General features: G+C 52.7%; 1 protein-coding gene across 5 annotated transcripts in view; it reads right to left on the bottom strand.

The window, feature by feature from the left end:
• Positions 1–351: 351 nt before the first annotated feature.
• Bicdl1 (BICD family like cargo adaptor 1) overlaps positions 352–21,085 on the bottom strand; it is an 89,352-nt gene continuing 68,618 nt past the window's right edge. For 2 of the 5 annotated variants that reach the window (XM_008769234.4, XM_063271348.1), the window contains 6 exons: positions 15,936–16,115; positions 14,987–15,205; positions 13,892–14,035; positions 8,303–8,433; positions 4,205–4,325; positions 352–1,794 (listed from right to left, as the gene is read on the bottom strand). In XM_008769234.4, coding sequence (XP_008767456.1) covers positions 1,636–1,794; positions 4,205–4,325; positions 8,303–8,433; positions 13,892–14,035; positions 14,987–15,205; positions 15,936–16,115 — 954 coding nt within the window. In that variant the 3' untranslated portion in view covers positions 352–1,635. Of the gene's footprint in view, positions 1,795–3,420; positions 3,529–4,204; positions 4,326–8,302; positions 8,434–13,891; positions 14,036–14,986; positions 15,206–15,935; positions 16,116–21,085 lie in introns of all 5 variants that reach the window. The other 3 variants (XM_063271347.1, XR_010056386.1, NM_001191667.2) reach the window with 3 other exon arrangements.

Genomic DNA, 21,085 nt, shown 5'->3' with positions numbered 1-21,085 from the left:
TGTCCTCAGGTGCTGCACGGGTGTCATGGAGGGCCCTGGGACACTGTTCTCCACGAACCCACGGCTCAGGGTGGCGTTTCCCCTCCGGGCCCGAGCACATGTGGGAAGACGCCAGGGGAAGCTCCATGTTTACTCTGCACACACCGGAAGGATGCAGCGGAAGCTTGTGCTTGCCGTGAGCTCTTCAAGCTGGATGCTTGAGCCACGCTGGAGCAGAGGGGTGGGGAGCACACTGCCACTTCTAGTGCCCCTTCTGGGGCTGGCACTGGCCCTCTACCCCAACAGCCACATCACAGAGCACAGCACGCCCACACCAACAGCCCTCCAGACAACCAGGAACGAGGCAGAGGCTCTGTAGAAACTCATTTTATTCTTATTCAGACTATTTCCAAAAGAAGCAGTGGTGCGCTGTTTTTCTAAAAATATGCCTTTATAGATTTATGTGTGTATTATAAAATCCATACGTGTATTTACACAATTGCTACATACAAAATTACAGCACTGTGGTATGTACATGTCTGTAAGTACATTCTGTCGCTCAGCCCTGCTGTGCTTGTCCCTGTCGAGGGAGGAGGCTCAGTGAGTGGAGAGCAGTGCAGGCCGGCCCCACAGAGCCTTGAGCTGGGGCCTCGGCTGAGATGGGGTGGCTGCTGCGGAAGGAGCAGAAGCAGCAGGCTGAAGGCCTTTGTCCCTTAGAGACCTGGTGGGCAGTATCTGGAGGCTCCCAGCAGCCTTGCCCCATCTACCCTGTGGCACCCACGCTGCCTTCAGTGTGAGGGTGGTAAAACCAGGCCCCTCCAAGGCCACTCTTGTGGCCTGAACTTGCTTGGCTTGGCCAAGAAGTTGCATTTGAGGTGGGAGGGAGCTGTGGAAGACAAGTGCCCTCCTAGTCCTATCCCGTGATGGGGGAAAAGTCTGGAAGGCTAAAGCCTACAGGGCCAATGGGACACAGCCTGGCCCAGGCCTCCCTAGGGCTAAGGACTGCACTGGAGGAAGCTGAGGAGTGGTGGCAGCCAGAAGACAGGACCTTCCCTGGGGTGCAGGACGGCCTCAACAGGGCTTGGGTACACCCAGTTCTTAGGCCTCACAGCCGTAGGCTGAGCCGCCTGCCGTACAGGGGCTCCAGCAGAGGTGCATGCACTTGGGTGAGGGCTGTGTCTCCCCACACTCCAGGCCAGTGGCTGGAGCAGGAGCGGAGGCTTAGGCCTCCTGAGGCATGCACAGGAGGCCCCAATCTGTTCCCCATGTTCAAAACCAAGGAGGCAGCAGAGCCTTTATAGGGTGGGCTGTGCTCAGCTGGGCCTGGGTGGCAGAGCCCAGCAGTGGGCTGCATGGGAAGTGGCTGAGCCCTGCTCACTAACAGGATCCTGGGCAAGCCCAGGCTGAGGCTTGGCTTGGGCAGTGGGGACAAGATACATTCCTGTCCCTTGTGTGTGTGGGGGGTGGGCAGCCTTCAGAGGACAGAGCAGGCCCTACCTCTCAGCCTCCATTACGCTGACATAGGGAGTGAGCTCTCTGGAGCTAACTGGGCCCCAGGGCAGGTGGGCGGGCAGTGTAGCTGCCCAGCTCCAGCTAAAGGGGACCCTTTTCAGGTGCTGCTAGTCCCCCCATCTCAATGGCCAGACTCCTCCCCACTTAAATTTTCCTGAAGAAGGAGAAGAGCCGTTTGCCGTCTGTGCTGGGTTCCTGCCCCCGCCCTACGCCGTGGCCCCTAGGGAAGGCAGCAGCAGGCCGGCTCTGTTCCTTCAGGTGCGTGTCCATCAGCTGCCTGTCAATGACCCTGTGCATGTCATCCTGCAGAGGGAGAAGGGCAAGGATAAGCAGCTGCTCTTACCTGGTCCTGGGGCTGGACAGGGAGATGGAGACAATGGGGCAGAAGGTGAAGGTGAAGGATGAGATGGAGAAGCACTGTAGTTTGCTGAGAAAGTGGCGCCATGTAGTGTTCAGTCAGCCTCAGCGCCTGGGTCATCCATCCTGACCCGCCTCTGCCTTTAGGCCTAAATAATGGTGCAGCCCCATCCTAGCTTATAGAGTTGTCTGGATGCCCACTGTCTGGCTTGCCACTCCACCCTCAGCCCAGAGTGACCTTGGCTTGTGAGCCCAATGACCCGCCCAAGGTTCTTTGTGTCCTAACTTCCCCCTTCAAATCACTCAGGCTAAGCCACATCAGGGGCGGCCACTCTGCTTGGATGACCCCACGGCTAAGCTCTCAGCCAAAGCTATGAGCAGAGCCTTCTTGTGATGCGGTCTTGTTTCAACTCCAGTCTATTCGCCTCTCTATGGGGTAGAGCCTTAACCTTTCTAAGCAGCTGGCTGCCTAGAAAAAGCGCCCATGCAGAAGGGCAGCTGTGGGCAGTTCCCTCTGTCACTGGACTCTGACTAGAAGCAGCTACCTGACAATGGGCTCTGCACTGCCGTCGGCAAGGAGCCCTGTGTGTTCACCACCCATGTGCAGTGCAGTCTCCTGTGAGCTATGTGCTGCTCTGAAAAACAGGCCCTGAGACCCACCCATGGGGGCGTGGTGGCTTGAGTCCAAGCACATGGCAGCAGGGGAGGCCATCGTAGGGCAGCTCGGCAGCACAGGAAGCCCAGGCTATGTGGCTGAGGCAGCACTGGGGAGACAGGGCGGACCCTGGACAGCATGGCGTCTTCCTCTGCTGCACTCAGGTTCTGCTCTGTGGGTGTCACCTGAGTGTCTTTGAAGGTCTCCAAATGAAACCAGACGACCTTCCTGCCCCCTGCCCCTGTGTGGTGAGCACACAGCTGTGCCTGTGTGTACCCGTTCTCCCCTCCATCCCCTCCATCCTCATCGTCCCTCACATTCCACCTCCTCCCTGGCTCCTCCTCTTCCCCCTCTCCTTGCCAGCTCCATTTCCCATTTGCCTCTCAGGTTAGACCTGTGTCGTTTTTGCCAGCACATGGCTCGTACTTCTAAAGTCCCAGTGCAGAGCCTCGGCACATGCTCTATGACTGCACTTAGGACAAGCTCCATGAAATACGCTGTTCAACACCAAAGGGAAAAGTCAGAGCTTTGGAACAAAGTTCTCTCAATGCTGCTACATTTTCTCTGGTAGTCGCTTCAACTGTGCTCTTATACTTTAAATACCCAAAGCCATCGAGGGAATTCCAGGAAACATATCTCCTTAGAACTTTATACACATGCACATGCATGTGCAGGAGCTGGTCATGACCCCGTGCCTGCTGCTATTCCTGCAGTACAAGCCCCTCTATGATAAGGCGGCATCAGTCTGCCCGTGCCGCAGTGATGGAGAGAGGAGGCTGGGACTTGATAGCACACCGCACACACGGCGCAGAGATGAGGCCAGGCACCGGCACACAACACAGTGGGCCACGGGGAAATGGCAGATGCAGGACAGATGGCGGAGGACAACAGATGAATGGACCAAGGCTCAATCTCACCTCAAAGGCAGGAGGGGTGTACAACTAAAGCTGTCGGCACAGGAGCTGAGAAAGCCACTAGATCAGAAACCAAAGGAGCCAGATAGTAAAAAGCCCTGAGGAAGCAAACTGGAGTTGGGAGAGAAGAGAGAACAGCTTTGGTAAGCCCTGGTTCTGGCTGGCAGCTGGTTGGAGCCAGGGAGCCAGTGACCTGATGGTGCAGTCAGGACTCTGGCTGCCAGCCCCTTAGGGCCATAATGTAATGGTCACTGCTGTTGGTCACTGTGGAGCTCACCGTGGGAAGTCACAGACAAGTGACTTCCATCTAGCAGGTCAGAGTTTCTTGGAGAAAGCCGTTAGCCACTAGACCCTTATTTTGAATCAGCCTACCTCACTTTCCTCCCCGAGTCACAACCCTAGAGCGGGAGGGAGTTGGGAGACCCTGAAAATGGGTCAGACAGAGGCAGTGACTCATTCGCTTCAGGACCCGTGCCTTGGAGAAAGGAAGCCTCACCTGTGGGGAGACTGCTGGGCTAAACCCCATTCTGAGTTTTCTCTGAGTCACACAGGGCTTCCTGGACCCACATTACTTTAAAACAAACAGAATGGCCAGCTGAGGGGCCACCCCACATTTGGCGGAGGTCCATCCCGAACAGAGGCTGCCAAGGCTTCCTGTCTCAAGGACATCCTAAAGCATTCTACCCTGGAGGCTGGGACCCGGGCTCCCAGGACCTCGTCAGAACTCTTACTGATACATGCTGATTCCCAGTGGGCGCTCCCGCCTAGGCCTCAGGCTCTTGCTTACCTGCCAGGCCTCAAGCTGCTGGGAGAGGTTCAGTTTCTGCTGAATGGCGTCCAGTAGCTGGCTGTTGAGAGACATCATGTCCATCTTGCACTTGGCGAGTTCCAGCTCCACAGCCTTCTTCCTGCGAACAAGAGCCGAGGTGAGCACGGGCATGCGCACCTAGTGCCAGAGGCACCTGCCTCTTCACTAGGGGACCTGGGGTGGGTCTAAGGGTAAGGGAGGGGTTGACCCCACACCACAGGGCCACTGACACCTTGCCTCTTCACGGACTGCGACATGCTCCCAAGCCATAGGTGTAAGCGATGACCTGCGTCACACTAAAGGGAGTCAGAGCGAGTCCATGGGACCAGAGCCTAGAGAGCAGCAAAGGCCTCTAACAAAGGAGCTGCTTGCTGACCCTTAATTCCAGGCTGTGCTGTACACACTGCAGGGTGGGGACCTTCTGCTCCTGCTATGGGAAGGTCCTCCTCTGGACTAGCTACTGCGCCCTTAAAGAAACTGTTCCAGAGATAAAGATGTTCAGAGGATGGCAGCCACAGTTTAGCAACATTAGTTCCCAATGACTGGGGAACTGTTTAAAAAAATCTTAAAAGACGGGGCTGGGGATTTAGCTCAGTGGTAGAGCGCTTACCTAGGAAGCGCAAAGCCCTGGGTTCGGTCCCCAGCTCCAAAAAAAAAAAAAAAAAAAAAAAAAATCTTAAAAGACAATGCAATATGGGCATCGGTAAAAACCCAGATATGTGGTATTGACGGACAGTTTACCATGACGCTACCAGGGAGGAAAAGGTCAAGCTTTGTGGAATAAAACTGCCAGTGGGTGGGTACGAAACCTAACAGAGGAAACTGGGGTGGTCTCTGAACAGGTCACTGACACAGCTCTCCCACATGCCTCACATTTGCTCGCCTCGGGTATTCCTCTACTCGCTTTCCCAGCATCATTACATTTTAGCTGCTCAATGCAAAAGCAGACATGTTGGAGAGGGTACGAAAGGAGGATGCAGGTGACTGAGTGCCTCTCCAAAGGCAGCACCGGCTGCTCCAGAGCACATATGTCAGACCCGTGGAGAGCCGCAAGCTCTAGTCTCAGAACAACACACTAAATGAGCAAAGCCAGAAAGAGGAGGTGAGTCTCAGTTTTACAGAACTCAGACCAAACTTCCTCCCCGCCTTGTCCTCTACCCAGCAATTAGTCACCTACTCCACACCCCGGCCCGCCCCAGAGTGCTGCATTCAACAGCCACTTTGCCCTAGAAGCTGCTCCAGACAACGCCGGGCTTATCCTGCCCCACCCACTGCGGCTGCGGGCCACAGGGATAGGACGAAGCCTGTCCAATGAGCAAGGGTTCAGATGCCGCAGGTTGCTTCTGTCATGCCCACTGCCATTGGCTGGTAAACAACAGCGGAAATCCTCCTGGCAGCGGTTGCCATGGACGCGATTTGCCTGACAGTTTCCAAACCCAGGCGCCTCCCAGCTGCTCTAGCCTCAGGAAGTACCGTGTGTCTGCCAGCAGATGGCGCCCTGAGCACCCCCGAGCTGCGGGAATGTGCTGACTAACGCCAGGGCCTTGGCACTCCAGGGCTGCAGTGCCAGGAAGAAAGGGGAGTCTTCGAACGCAAGCCCAGGTCCAAAAGGCACAGCCACACAAGCCGCTTAACACACACGAACCCCATTCTTTAAAAAGAGTTATTTCCAATGTCCAGAAGAACTCCTTATATAAATGAAGTCACTGGTTTGTTTTGCTTTGTTGTAAGGCTAATTGCTAGTTTCAGAATAACTGGTGATACCCACATTGCTGTGGCTGTCTCACCTGCCTGATTAACTTGTTTTTAGTGAGAGCTTTTTAATTGTAAGGGGATACAAGGTTGCTAGCGGCTTTCCTTGCTGTGTAGATAAGCAAAACCTTAAGGTCTCTGCACCCCAGTTTGGTGAGGGGAGTCCCCCTCAAATACACATTAAAGTAACCAGGAGAAGCAGCAGCTCCACCAGCCATTCAGCCTCAACGGTTCTGGGCAGGACCCTGGTGGTCATAATGTGTGCAGGTGCGAGCACCACGGATGACGTCTGTTTCAATGCCACTGCTTTAAAGTACACACAGACCGAGGCACACAGGGACAGGTGACACAGACAGGCCTTCCTGAGATACACTGCATTCAATTGTGGAAAGTGACCTAGAAATAACAGACAACCCAACGTGAGGGCTGACCAGAGAAAAGTGGACCCAGAGGTAACCCAGGCCTCAGGAGGAACGGAAGGGGGAGCCGTAGAACCTGCCGCCCGCACGGCATCACTGACCAGCTCTCTTCAGTGCTCAGGGCCAGAGGCCCACAGTGAGTGTGTCCTCACTCTCTAAGGTGGGGTCGAAGAGCTTTACCTTCCACTGTGGAGGCAATGTTTACCTCCTCAGTGACGGGGCGGTAACTGAAGGCCCGAGGAAATATTTTAGATGGGTTGGGGTGCTGGTGCACACCTGTAACCTCGGTACCTGAGTCTGAGACTAGGGAATAACTTCAAATCAGAACCAGCCTTAGCTGCACAGCAATCCGAGCCAACCAGCCGTGTACCTCCAACCCGCCAATGTAAAGAAGTGCGTGCATTCGCACGTCCCTGTTGCCAGTGATGACGACCTGACAGTGGGATTTAGGAGGAAACCAGAACAGTGGAAACTGTGACGTGAAATCACCCCAGTGAAAAGTGCGCCCCAGACACCGGCCTCCCAGGGGCCGAGCAGTTAAGGGAGTGGCAAGCTCGACAGGAGCTCGGGGGCTTCAGAGACAGATTCTAAACAACTGAAGTTCCATTAATGAAATAACTTGTATGCATGGGGAAGGGCTAAGAACACTGACTGGACACAGTGTTCTCACAGTGGAGCTCAGTTTACTGGGAGAGCACTTGTATACGTGAGGCCCTGGGCTTACTCTTCAGCACAGAAACCACCACAAACCAGAAACCCCCATCTGACCCAGCAGCCACACGACACTGTGCCGGCCAGGGAGCACACTCACGTGTCCCATGGAGGGACAGAATCCAGTCCCCACTGGATCTGATCTGAGGTTACAGACTCATGCTAAAGCTGAGGGAGGGTAGATGAGGGTTCCCGCCATGCTTCTACTGTGTATGCTTGAGAACGTCTGTAGTAAAGGAAAGAACGAACTAAAAATAACAAAGCAGTAGTTGGTGCAATAACGACTTTGGGAAGCTAAACTGTACATGGGGATAGCCTACGCTACACCTAGTAGCAGGGGATAGTCTACGCCACGCATAGTAGCAGAAAGAAAAACCAACCATGCAACAAATCTATTAAAGCACACAAACACACCCACAGGAGACACATCAGTAAGTCACATGACAGCCTTCACTGGTGGCATCTTCCCCTTGGAACAAGTCAAGTGAGTAGCCGGGCAGCTAACCTGCGTGTGTGTGTGTGTGTGTGTGTGTGTGTGTGTGTGTGTGTGTGTGTGTGTGTGTGTGTGAGAGAGAGAGAGAGAGAGAGAGAGAGAGAGAGAGAGAGAGAGAGAGAGAGAAAGAGAGAGGGAGGGGTGGGGGAGCGAGGAGGACAGAGGAGAGGGGAGAGGGCCTGCTATGGAACCCAGCCTTGAACTTGATCCGTGGTGTAGGCTGGTTGACACTGAAGTCCCTTCTTGTTTGGATTTCCTAAGTTCTAGATCACAAGTGTATGACATCATGGTAAGCTCATGACAGAACTTCCTCCCTTCCTTTTTCCCTTCACTCATTCATTGTTGAGACAAGGTTTCTCTGCGTAGCCCTGGCTGTCCTGGAACTCACTCTGTAGACCCGCGTGCCTCTGCCTCCTGAGTGTAGGTCCCACCGCCTGGCGCCAGCATTTTAAAGATAACCACAGAGCGCAGTTTTATTAAAGGAAACGGAGTGGAGGCTGGAGTGTGGCTCAGTGAGGAAGGGCATTTGAGGATCAGGCATGAGGGCCGGAGTCTGTATCCCAGCACTCATGGAAAAACCTTATCCTGTATCCTCAGTGCTGCGGGGGTGGAAATGGGCCACAGTTGTGCACCCACCACACATACACACACTACATACACTACACACACCAGAAGGTAAGATCAGCCATCCATGGCACTCACTTTGCAATGGCCTCGTCCCGGTCCCTGATGGCCTTCTGAAGCTGCTCCTTGGGCTCCTTGTCCTCAGATGTCACTCTGAGTCTGTCCCTTTCTTCCTTCAGGGCGGTCATCTCCACACTCAGCAGCGTGACCTAGCAAATTTCAAAGAGAAATGTCTATGATGACGCTGGCACCCAGGGGCCAGCAAGGTGGATCAACAGGCACAGGTGCTCGCCATGTAACCCTGACAGCCTGAACCCAACTGAATAAAAAGATGGGAGGAGAAAACCGACTCCAAAAAGTTGTCTTCCGACTTCTACCTCAGTCTTGAGGGGCTGGAGAAATGGCTCAGCCGTTAAGAACGCATTGTGCTCTTTCAGAGGCCTCAAGGGTTTTTTTGGTTTTGTTTTGTTTTTTTTCAGTACCCTCTGGTACAGCTGGCAGTAATTCCATCGTGAAGCTTTCCTACATCCCCTTCTGATACACATAAAATTCAGGACAAAATAAATCTCTGAGAATAAAAATTTTAAAAATACCCCCACAGGTCTAGAGGTGTGTATGGGGAGTAGTAGGCTGGTCCTGCTGTTTCGTAACAAGCCTCCCCTCCCCACCACACACACTGTAGGGAGGCTGAACGTGATGTAGCCATGGATCCAGAGTCCCCGTGTCCTCAGCATACTATACCACGGCTCTGGCTGAGCGACACTCCAGATAGAGTGTGAAAGACACCCCCTGTGCATCAGGGCTCTGGGACACAGTTTTGGAGGCAGGGTCTCAACGTCTGGCCCAGTTTGATCTTCCCATTCAACTCCACAGATCAAGGCCACATAGAATTTCAACACTTGTGATCTGTCAGTCTGATTCTATCACCTTTTCTGTGGACCAGGCCTCAGTAAATGGTGCCTGGCCCTGTCCTCACAACTGACCTGGGACTTACCATTTGGCAGTGAAGAACTGTTCTAGTGCCTGTGTCAGCAACACATTCCACCCACCCCACAGCACGGCGACCTCACTCACACACATCACATCTCGGAAGTGTGTCCACCCCACCTGTACAACAGTGTGGCTGCAAGTGGTACTCAATCCTAAAACACCCGTGTACCGATCAGCTGACATTGTGAGGTAGTCATCAAGCCAAACCTTTACCATGTGGGGACATCCATGACTGTATGCCCTGCTGGGGGAACAAAGTGTGACCTCACACTAGAAAAGCCAGAAGAGGAGGGCATCTACTTCCTTTTGAGGTCTGGTGTGAACTAGAGTCGCCCCACCCCCACACACCCACGGCCGCTGTAGATCCGGGAGAGTAGGGACCGGTTCTGCGGCTGTCTGCTCAGACTCCTTCCTTTCTGCTTGAGACCTGAGGTGTCCATCCAGCTGTTTCCGCGGCTGACCCTACCCGCTACCGGACTTAATGCAGTGTACTTTCCACCACAGTCACATAAGGCAAGTGCATCGTCTCGTGAGATTTCAGTGACTGTGTTAAGCGATAAAGACCGACAGGAGCAGCCGTGAACAGGGACGCCCAGTCATACCTCTTGGTCAGTGTTACAGCCCCACTGACATTTTCCCAAGGGAGGATCCATCCTCACCGATCTGCTCCCTTCTATTCAGGGTGCAGCTGCCACCTTGACTCCACGACTAGACTGAAGATCAAGCTCCCAGACAGAGCCAGCGGTCTCTAAGCATGAGTGCAGAAGATACGCAGTGGTGAGACAGGAAGACGGGAAAATGGTATGTGTATGGTGGGTATTTGCCTGCTCATATGTCTGTGAAGCAGGCATATATATGTCTGGTGTCCACTACGGCCAGAAGAGTGCTGAACCTCTGGAACTGGAGTTGTAGACCGTTACAAGCTGCCATGTGGGTGCTGGGACTCGAACCCTGTCTTCTGGGATAGCAGCCCGCATTCTTGACTGCTGAGCTTCTCCTAAGCTCAAACTTTGCCTTTAGAACCTGATAAGGAATGCGAGGGCCTGGGCCGGATGCTCTGCTGACTGCAAAAGCCCCAACTTTCTCAGTAAGCTTTGGACTGTGCAGCTTAGAATGTCTGCAAACTCTCATGCACCAAGCTCCAAGGCAGAAGTGACTGGGGAGAGGGGTGGCTTTTACCCTAGGTGACAGCAGTTTTGGCAGCCTCATTGTCCATCGACAACCTAGAAAGCATGTGGCAAAGACAAACTTCTTCAGATCAAAGGAGTGTGGGTTTGGCTTCAGGATAACTGAGTTAGGGGTTTGAAAGCACATGCTGGCCATGATACTGGACGGGACCAACTAACACCTCTCTGTGTCAAACATACTCATATGTTTGAGTATGAAACAGAAAAACTTTCCACTATGGTCTAGAAAACCTCAAGAAGCCAGAGGCCAACAGACAACTGCGTAGGAAGGGCTGTGGAGATCAGGAAAAAACCAAAAACTCAAAAGAACAGCATGTTCCCCCCACCCCATCTCCCACGAGTTTATGTGAGGCCTAAGTGTGGTGAAGGTTCCACTACAGATCTAACTGTGGCTGTGAGCTGTTCTCCTCACTCTCGTCAGGAAGCTGGGTCTGACGGCTGGCATCCAAGGGGACCTGGCTTGTTTATCCTCATGCTTCGGTTACACCCCACAGAGGCCCACATCGTTAAACCACACGTAAGAGCCCACCCTCACAGCCATGGAACTTGGTCTTTCCTTCAATCACCATTTGAGTCTCTGTGTTACAGCCTTGTCCAGTGCCTGTGCTAGGGACAGCAGGAGACAACACTGAGTTAGCCCTTGCGCTGGTCATTTTGGGGTCTGTAGTCTGCCCGACTGGAAGAAAACATGGGGATGTAGTCTCGGAACAGCGCGTCCAGGGAGGAAGGAGACCAAGAAAGTAGCAAGGAGGAGGAGAAATCTGCTCTGTAACTGAAGGATGGGCATGGACGCCTGTGCAGGCAGAAGGGAGGGAGGATCCTGCAGCCAGGGCCAAGCTGGAGGGGACACGCCCGAGTGTGCACAGCTCCTCTGTGATTGTGCAGAGGAGGTGAGGCCTTAAGATGGCGGAGGCTGGCAGCATGCGGAGCGCACAGGGCCAGGACCTGATGACTTCTGGCTGGATATGGAAGCTGCCCACGACCCACATGAGGTACCCTGCTCTCACCCCACAGGAAAACTGCCGCCATGTGAAGGCGGCTGGCTGCAGGTGTGTGCACCATGTATGTGTGTGCCCGGGGCCCGTGGATTAGGACGGAGCGTCAGAACTGAAGTACCGTAGGCTGTGAACCGCCATGTGGCTGTGGAAACTGACCCTGGGTCCTCTACAGGAGCAGCCAGTGCTCTCGACTGCCGAGCCGTTTCCCAGCTCCTGGGTGCTGGCCATTTAGACTCTGCAATTGATCCTGAAGCCCCTGTCCATTGCTGGTATCTGCTCTGTATCCACCAATGCCAAGGGGATGCTAAGAATGGCGGACGCAGGCACTCTTCATGCTCGCAAGTCTTCATGCTGGTTATAGATTTTGCCTCAAACAGATAATAGCAATTAAAGAATTTGCACTCTTCTACTTAACAGTCTGGTTGGTTTTGAGGGTGCGGCATGCAGCAGTCCACACCCACTGCTGGCCCAGTTTCCAGGGGGCATAAAGAACACTCCCAAGTGGGAAAGCAATGGGCTTAGAGACCAGATCACTGACTGGACGAGGCTCGACCTTTAGCCTAGCCGTTCCAGGAATCTCAGCTAACCCTGTCTGTGCCTTCCTCCATAAACAGAGAGAGAGTCCTGTGTCCGCCCACACCGTTAGACTCTAGGCTGCAGGCGTCCCACACAGCCACACATGTGTTTACAGGCAGTGCCGTTTACGGGAGTCCTGTGTGAACCAAGCCTGCGTGAGGCCTATCAAGCCCTAGTGTTTCATGGTCACCTGGACTATAAAATCCCATCTGAACCCCAATCCCTACCATGAGTACCACATGGCAGATGCAGTTGTGGCTGGGCTTTTTTTTGAGACTTCTGGAAAGGAAGTCCAATTCTACACTTCGTATGGGACATCAGTGGAGTCTAGAGACTCTCTGAAGGGAGCTCACAGGAACTGGACTAAACCACTTACCAAATAAACTTATTTTCCCACTTTTCTTTTTTTCTTTTTTTCTTTGTTTTTTTTTTTTTCTGAGATAGGGTTTCTCTGTAACAGCTCTGGCTGTCCTGGAACTCACTGTGTAGACCAGGCTGGCCCTCAACTCTGCTTCCCAAGTGTTGGATGACAGGTGTGTGCGACCACTGCTACTCTGGCTGTCAGCTTACGCAGTAGGGACGGCTTCCTAAAGCTCTGCCCCAAGCTCTGGACAACCTATATGTCAACTGTATTTCTAGTGAAGTAATGTCCTCCAGGAAGGTTTTAGTTTTTAACTCTGATAAGCAAAAAGCCAAAGTACAATCTTTAGAAAATTATCAAGACATTAATAAGCAAGTGCTTGATTTACTAAGTGGGAGACTGAACTATGCTTGGGAGGCTGAGGCGAGAGGATCCTGTGGGCCTGAGAGTGCAAGGCTAGCAAATGCAACACAGCCACCCTCCATTTCCAAACCAATCTGCCAACAGCACAAGCTTTAATCTGAAGAACAGTGAGACAGGCATCAAGGAGCCTGGCTGTCATGAAGTCGATTGTACCTAAGGATGACTTGAATCCCTAACCCCCTGCCCTCACCCCAAATGCTTTGATTACATGCACGTGCACCAAGTCCAAAGGACCTCTAAACGATCTTTTCTTCTCCTTTTGGGAGTGCTGGGGACTAAAGCCAGGGCCTTGCAGTCACTAGTCAACACGCCCACCACTGAGCTAGACCTGCTCAGGGAACTTTCGGATCCAACTGTCTCTTGTATTTTATTCCTTCACTTTAGAAGATCTGTCCTTAAGACTGAGTCTCTCTCTGAGGACTGTAGACTTTATTCAGGAGCATGCCTTGGGCTGCCTAGCCCACTCCCCAGTATGTGGTCAGGAGCAAGCCACAGCTATGACCTTCGTCCTTGCTCTCTGGCCTCTGAAAGAAGGGTAGTGATGCTGTGGGCGGGCCTCCCCATATGGTCCAGGAGAGCGGTGGAGGACAAGGGTTCGTAATGGAGGTATCTTAAGTGTAAGAAACGTTACCAAGGTGAGAGCTGTGCGCCAGTCCCATGCTGAGGGTGGGAGCAGTGGCCCAGGATGGGTGGGGGTGTGAGTGGGACTATCTGTAGGTGCCCCCAAGCTGTCACTCCTGTACAAGAGTCTGGTCTAGAGGAAGCTTGTCTCAGGACAGACCTCAACAGCTTCTTTCTGGGTGGAGCTTCTAAGTTCTTTAGCATCTTTCAGGTCCTTTAGTGTCCACAGAGAGAGTCATGATTGAACAAGAAAGCAACAGTAAGGGCAACAGAAGTTTCCAGAGCTGAAAAACAGGCTCCCAGGGGGACGAAGCCAGCACCTTAAAGAGCAACTGTATGACAACTCCCACAACACGACCTGGGAGCTTCGGCTTTCAGTGGTCAGCACCCAGTTCCTCAAGTTTGGGTCCCAGTCCCCTAAGAATGTGGTGGAGGGAGCTGTGTGTCACACAAGTGAGAGAGAGCCTTAGCCCCTGTGCACATTCTCTGCACTGTGAAACAGGGTGCTCACCTGACTGTGGAGTTGCTGCAGTTCTTCTAGGCTCTGCCTCAGTTTACCCCTCTCTCCCTCCATGAGCTCCCTCAGGGCTCTTGAGTCCTCACTGGTCTGCCTCACTTGTTCTTCTAAGGACTCGTCATCCATTCTCCGGGTGCCCTGACAGAGAGAGGTCAGCGGTGTGGGGAGGAGACGTGAGCAGCAGTTAGTGGGAGAACAGAGGGCACACAATGCAGAGAACGGAAAGATGAAGAGGAAGGACAGACAGATGGACAGACAGGATGGCACAGGTCAGGCAAGTGGGACTTAGGGAGAGAGACTCCTGTGTTTAATTTTACCCTATAAAAGTTCGCTTTTGCTTCATGCTTTGGGAGAAGCAGCTGCCTACGTTATCAATGGCGCACATCACTGACACCTTCCTTATCCCACACTGCCTCCTACCATCCACTCTGCAAATCCACCCAGGCTGTAACGACAGAAACATCTGTTCTCCACCTCACTGCCTCTAATATAACAGGGTAACTCCTCAGTGGGAGGAGGGTGAGATGCGGGAGAAGTCAAGGAGAAACCACCATGGCTCTGTGGACACGCCAGGCCTCCCTGGGAGCCAGAAGAAAATCCCTTTTCGTCCCACATAAGGCCTTGTCTGGGTTCTCAGAGCCCTGCTCACTTCCTCAGTCTGTGCTGAGATTTTCCAGGGAAGAGGCCTTAGGGATTTTGTTGTTTTTTTGAGACAGGTTCTTACTACGTAGCTCTGGTGGTTTTAGAACTCACTACATAAACCAGGCCAGCCTCAGAGTCCCAGTACTCCGCCTGCCTCTACCTTCAGAGTGCTGGGGTTGAAGCTGTGAGCCGCCATGCCTGGCAAACTTAAGTTTTACATTTTGCCCACTCGCACCCAGTTATGCTATCAGGACAACCACAGAAGAACAACTCGGGAGTTTACCTGGCTATGACGCCCACTGTTCCCTTGTGCACACTACAGTTAGCAGGACGATGCCATGGTGCTCATGGTTCTCAACCTGGGGACTTACTGTCCCATCTGCATCGAGTTCCCCCGCACACTGACCACAGGCTGCCCACAGCCCACAGCCCACAGCCGGCCCTTACCGTGGGCTCCACGCCGTCCACGATGCTCTGGATCAGCCTCTTGAGATCGTTGAGGGCGGTGCGCAGGCTGCCGGCAGGCACGTCCTTGGCGGATGAGGTCTCTGAGGACTCATCCATGGAGGAGTCTGTGGACACGGCTGAATCGGCGCTGTCATTCCCTCGAAGGTGTGAGCACAGATAGCGAACCTGGCAGTAGGCTTCCCAGAGCTGCAGCCTCAGCTGTGTCACAAAGTGTTATGTCACTACAGACTCTAGAGAGGACTGGGTCAGTAGTGCCCAACCCGAAACACATGGACCTGAGACCCTGACTTTAGGAGCAAGGGTTTTAAATATCTTAAGACATAATACTTAGTTTGGAGCTAGTACATCTTAGACTTTCAATTTTTTTTCTTCCGAGACAGGGTTTTTCTGTGTAGCCCTGGCTGTCCTAGAACTCACTCTGTAGACCAGGCTGGCCTTGAACAGAGATCTGCCCACCCTTGCCCCCTGAGCACTGGAAATAAAGGCGGGCACCACTACCGCCATGCTCAATTCTTTCTGAGCTTACTACGTAGCCCTGGCTGGCGTGGATCTAGCCTGCCATAACTGCCCTGCGTCAGTCTTCCTCGTCCCAGTGATTAGCTATCCCCAATTACTGTTTTCCCTGTTCTCTCACCCTCTAACCCACTAATCTGCCGCGTGAAATGTGTCTGTCACATATGATTAGCTGTACGCTGCAGTCAGAGCCTGGTGGGGGGACATAAACAGGCAAACAGCACAGAAGGGATGGACTGCAAGTTCTCCAGGACTCCAGATCACCTCAGAGGCCCAGGAGAGACTGAGCAGGTCACCGTGCTCTGGCTGCACTGCTCAAGGTTTGAGTGGCTGACCAGTGAGTCTCACACCCCAGCCCGTGGCCATCAGAGTAGTGTTGAAGAGGACGAGGAGAACCTGCGGCCCAGTTCGGCACCTGCTCTCTCTCCTGCTCCAGCTCCTCAGCCTCCATGCTCTGCTCGATCTCTGACAGCAGGGACGTGCTGGTGGCCGCCGAGCTCTGCAGGCTCCTCTCCTCCGTCAGCTCCTCCACTTTGACCTGCAGCTGCCGGTAGGACAGACGGACCTCCTGGAGCTCCAGCTGGCTCTGGTGCAGCTGTGGGAAGAACACGCAGGCTGGGCAGCTTATCCACATCTCGGCAAGCAGCGTTGGGGACTTGACCCTGCGGCTAGGCTGGCCAACAACTCAGAAAAACAGAGGAAGGAGGAACACCCATCAGGTTCTATGGGGGATCCAGTCAGCAAGACCCACCTCTGGGAAATTCAACAGAGCAAACAACTCCGGTCCTTCAGAAATCACGGGGAAAAAGTTAACGGAAGAAACGAGTGATTCAAAAGACTCAAGGGGTCGCTATGGCGGCACACACCCAGATACTTGGGCGTAGAGGCAAGAGTTCCAGGTCAGCCAGGGCTATGTAATGAGACCCTGTCTTGGGTGAGGAGGGGAGAAAAGTATGACATTATTTAGTAATGGTTAATTTAAATATTGGAGATTTTAGTATTTTTAAATTCCTCTCCTCCTTCTGATAGAGCCTGTCTGTATAACCAGAGTGACCTGAAATTTGGAATCTTACATAAACCTCTGAAATGGTAGCACCTTTGGGTGCCTTTCCCTGGGAACCACTGTGTTTCGAGGCAGGCTTCCACTGGTCTGGGGGACTGCTGATTAGGCTGGGCTGGCCGGCCAGTGAGCCTGAGGTGTGTTGGAGCTCAGGTCCTCATGTTGTAGAGCATGGCAGGCTTGGCTGTGTACAACCAAGGCTCTACCGCTGGGCTTTCCCCGCCCCTCAGAGTAGAAAACCAACGAGGGACCACAGTGATGAGGGACCACAGTGACCACAGGACTGCAAACACTGAGCACGGGGGAGAATGGGAACAGACACAAATCTCACTCCCGATGAGCGCTGGAAGTGTACACTTAGCCACTCAGTGTCCCTAGCAGTTTCTTTTTTCTTTTCTTTTTTTTTTTTTCGGAGCTGGGGACCGAACCCAGGGCCTTGCGCTTGCTAGGCAAGCGCTCTACCACTGAGCTAAATCCCCAACCCCTTAGTTTCTTTTATAAAAAAAGGAATGTTATTATTATAGTGTAAGTATGTGTGTTATGTACGATGTGTGTGCAGGAATATGATACACGAGGTCACTGCTTTTAATGGAGTCATCTTGCCAGCCCTCCTTAGCAGGTTTTTAAATGAATTAAACACGAACTCTGCAATGATCCAGCAACTCCATCTGAAGTGTATGTTTCCAGTGAAATGAGAGGGTCAGAGAGAGACACTGTCTCAAGCAGTAAGTGGAGGGTCTGGAGAGGTGACTCAGCGGTTAAGAACACGGCTGCTCTTCCAGCTGACCCACGATCGATTCCCAGCACCCACGAGGCAGCTCACAACTGTCTGTAACTCTTAACCCACAGAATCTGATGCCCTCTTTTGGCCCCTGAGGGCACTGCATGCACATGCTCTACAGATGCGCAGACACAACACCCAAATACATAATAAAGCTTAACAACAATTATTAAGGTGAGGCAGAGGGCGTAGTCTGCCTCAGCAGAGGAAGGCACAGCCATAAAGACTGACAGATGTGAATCTGATCCCCAGAACCCACAGTGGGGAAGGGGAGACCAACCCCTAAAAGTTGTCCCCTAAGCACGCTCGCTCGCGCTCTCTCTCTCTCTCTCTCTCTCTCTCTCTCACACACACACACACACACACACACACACACACACACACACACACACACACGGCAGTAGCGGACAGTGCCAGGAAACCTGATTAGGCTGAGGATGGGAGGAATGTCACCTGCTCCTGACCAGGCCCCTGTCATGTGACCACAGCACCCCATGGAGAGGATCTCAACAGTCAGTCACTTAGGGGCAGCACCCAAGCCCCTCCCCATGCAGATGAGGCATCCCTAACATCTCAGACCAAGCCAATAGAAAGTACCTGCTGTCAGACCCCAACATGTATATAAGACCCTGTGCAGAGGAATAAAGGGGTGAGAATTACTCCACCAAGGGCACTGAGAGCTCTGTCGTATAAAGGCTATAACATGGCCTGGGGAAGAGTTCTCTCCTGAAACATCCACCTGGGGCCCACCACAGTCACTTCCTGCCCGGTGGCTCTGACCTTGGCTCCTACTGCTGCACCTCACTTGCTAGCTGAGTCCTTTGTCGGAGCAGCAGCAGCAGTCAGAGGCGGCCCTCCCTGCTCACACCAGCCTCCCTGCTCACACCACCCTACCAGCCCTGCTCTGTAGCTGTGTCTCACTGCAGTGCTAGACCCCCCTCTACTGACCCCCCTCTCCTGTTTGGAGTATGCAACTACTTGATCACTCCAGCCAGACCAGAGCCCCTGCAGATCTCCTCAGACAGTGTCCGGTATACAGACCAGCAAACACACACAGATTTTTTTTTTTCCCTCTAAAGGTTAGTATGGGTGGAGAAATTTCTGGAGCCATCTCTGTTTCCTTAAAAAGAGCAATATGTACATTTCCCACAAGGGTGGCCATTAATTTAACAGCCAGGGTTTGGCTGGGAACATAGCTCAGTGCTGGAGGGGCAACCCTGGGTGTCCAAGGCCTAGGGAACAAGCCCAGCACTGAGGAGCGGACTGTGCTGCTTTCTTTCCACTAAGCTGCTGTGCCTCCTGCAGATGCAGGGGCTCTGCGTGGGTGGTGGCAACTCTGGTTCTCATGAAAGGAGCCAGTGCTTCAGAGACTTGAGCCAATCCTTTGGGTGCCTGGAGCCTCACCTTCAGCCTATCTGCCAGGGAGTGGCTGGTGAGTGGCCTGAATGAGCCCCAGCTGCAGACAGGACAGGACCTGGCAAACTGCCTGCCTGTCCCTGGATCAGCTGCACCTGCAGCTGCACCTGCAGCTGCACCTGCAGCTGCACCTGCTGCTGCACCTGCTGCTGCACCTGCAGCTACACCTCCTGCTGCACCTCCTGCTGCACCTCCTGCTACACCTCCAGCTATACCTGCAGCTACACCTGCTGCTACAACGGGACCTCCTCCAGCCCCAGTGTTGCGAAAACTTGGAAGGAAAGAAAAAGGAAACAAAATAAGCCAGGGTTACAAGGAATAAAGAGACATTCCTAGGAAGCATTTGGCACGGTTACAAGCAGCTCGGTAAGTAGCAAATGCTTTTCAATTATTCTCTAGGAAACTCCACACACATCTCAGCAGGAGCAGTTCCCACAGTTAGATACAAGTTCTTACACACTGGACACAATTAGTTCAATTACTCACGCACACTCAAAGAGATGTAATTCACTGTAACATCAAGAGAACAAAAGGCCAGGGGGTGCCTCATTCTCTGGTCAGTGACTGATTCACCACCTGGACAGAGGTGCAGAAAACTCAAATCCAACCAAGGAGGAGCCTGGCAATAGGAATCCTGTAATGTAAAAGTAGTCTCTAGGTGGGCATGGCTGCATACACCACTGATTCCCTCACTCGGGAGGCAGAGAGTTCCAGGCTACCCTGGTCTACAGAGCAAATTCCAGGACAGGCAGGGCTAGACAAAAAACTCTGTCTCAAATAGAAAGGAAGAAAAAAATATATAGTATCTCTATATTAGAAAGACGGCAGTGCATTTCTACGTATGAAAGAGGAGGACATGAAATGCTTTGTATTTCTACTAAGTTCTCAGTCCTGAAGCAGGGAAGTGAGGAGGATAGCCTCCTCTCCTGTTGTGGAGGGGCTGAGATGGTGTGAGGGAGCGTGATTTGCTTAACTGTATGTGACAGAGCCAGGGTCAGGGCAGTCTGTCCTCAGGACGTCTGCTTTATGAGTTACCCACAGGCCCTACGCACTTCTGTAAGGGGCCAAGTGCCCCTTAGAAGGACGACTGATTTCTTTACCGAGGATCAAAGCCAAGACTGGATGCATGTACCTGTCATTCCAGCACGTGAGAACAGGGACAGGAGGCCTAATGTGAGCCCAAGGCCAGCTCTGTTCACCCAGCAAGTTGAGCTAGCCAGGACTAACCTTAGACCCCATCTCAAACAAAATGAAAGCAAACAAGCAAAGTTTAGCAAAATGCTTGTTATGAAGCGAGCAGTGAGTTTTAACAACTGTTATAAGGCCTTAGACAAAAACCAAAAACCAAAGCTGAATTTGATCATTGGCCTAAACCTCTGTTTCGGGCTGGGAGAACAGCTCAATAGGCAAAGGCTCTTGCTACCGAGCCTGCCGACCTGCATCTGATCCTGGAGATCCATGTGCTGGAAAGTGAGAACTGACTCAGAAAAGCTCTTCTCTGACCTCGGCATGTGCACTGCGGCATGTGCACCTGTACAACACTCCCACACACACAAACCCCTTCACATGTGCACCTACAACACACACACACACACACACACACACACACACACACACACACACACACACACACACCCAGGCCTAGTCAACAGTGAAGCAGATCAAAGGGGCTCTCCTGCTGGCCGAGGCCTTTGCCTTGACTGCTCAGCCTCCTAGACTTATCTGAGGATTTAAAACCAAGGGATTAAACACATTCCAAGGCCACTGACTCAACACTTTACAAATCTGGGTTAGGAATGTGCAAGCTACCTGGGTCAGCTGGATTTTTCTCTGTTATTTAAGGCCATTTTGGCTTTCTGGAGGACAACAGTAACTAGTGACAAGGAGATTTTACATAAACAGAAGGCACAGACAGAAACAGCTCCACAAGTAGGAAAGGTGAGAATAAATATGATTCTCTGAAAAGGGTGGAATGTCCTCCTTGCTGGTGGACCTGTCTGTGTGACCTCAGGTGCCGTCTACACCAGCGAGCACTGAGGGCCCACACTGGTGGGCCCTCCCCTCATTTCGCTCCTTCCCCTCATTTCTAGGTCCCTAGTTAGGGAGTGGAAATAATTTTGATTTGCAAATCCATGTTAGGCTCAAAGTTTCTTTTTGGCAAGGACTATTTCTGGGTTTTGTAGTTCTTTTCCTCTCTATTCCGTCTCAGAGTGCTTCATGGGGATCCAAAGGCTGGTGCTGGTCCAAGGAGGGCGTGCAGGGCAGATGAGCAACAGGGGACTCTGCTACAGTGCAGGAGTGAGGGAGG

The sequence above is a fragment of the Rattus norvegicus genome, chromosome 12 (genome assembly GCF_036323735.1).
Source record: "Rattus norvegicus strain BN/NHsdMcwi chromosome 12, GRCr8, whole genome shotgun sequence".
NCBI lineage: Eukaryota > Metazoa > Chordata > Mammalia > Rodentia > Muridae > Rattus > Rattus norvegicus.
The sequence above is the reverse complement of the archived record's forward strand: the minus strand, read 5'-3'. Positions and strand labels throughout refer to the sequence as shown.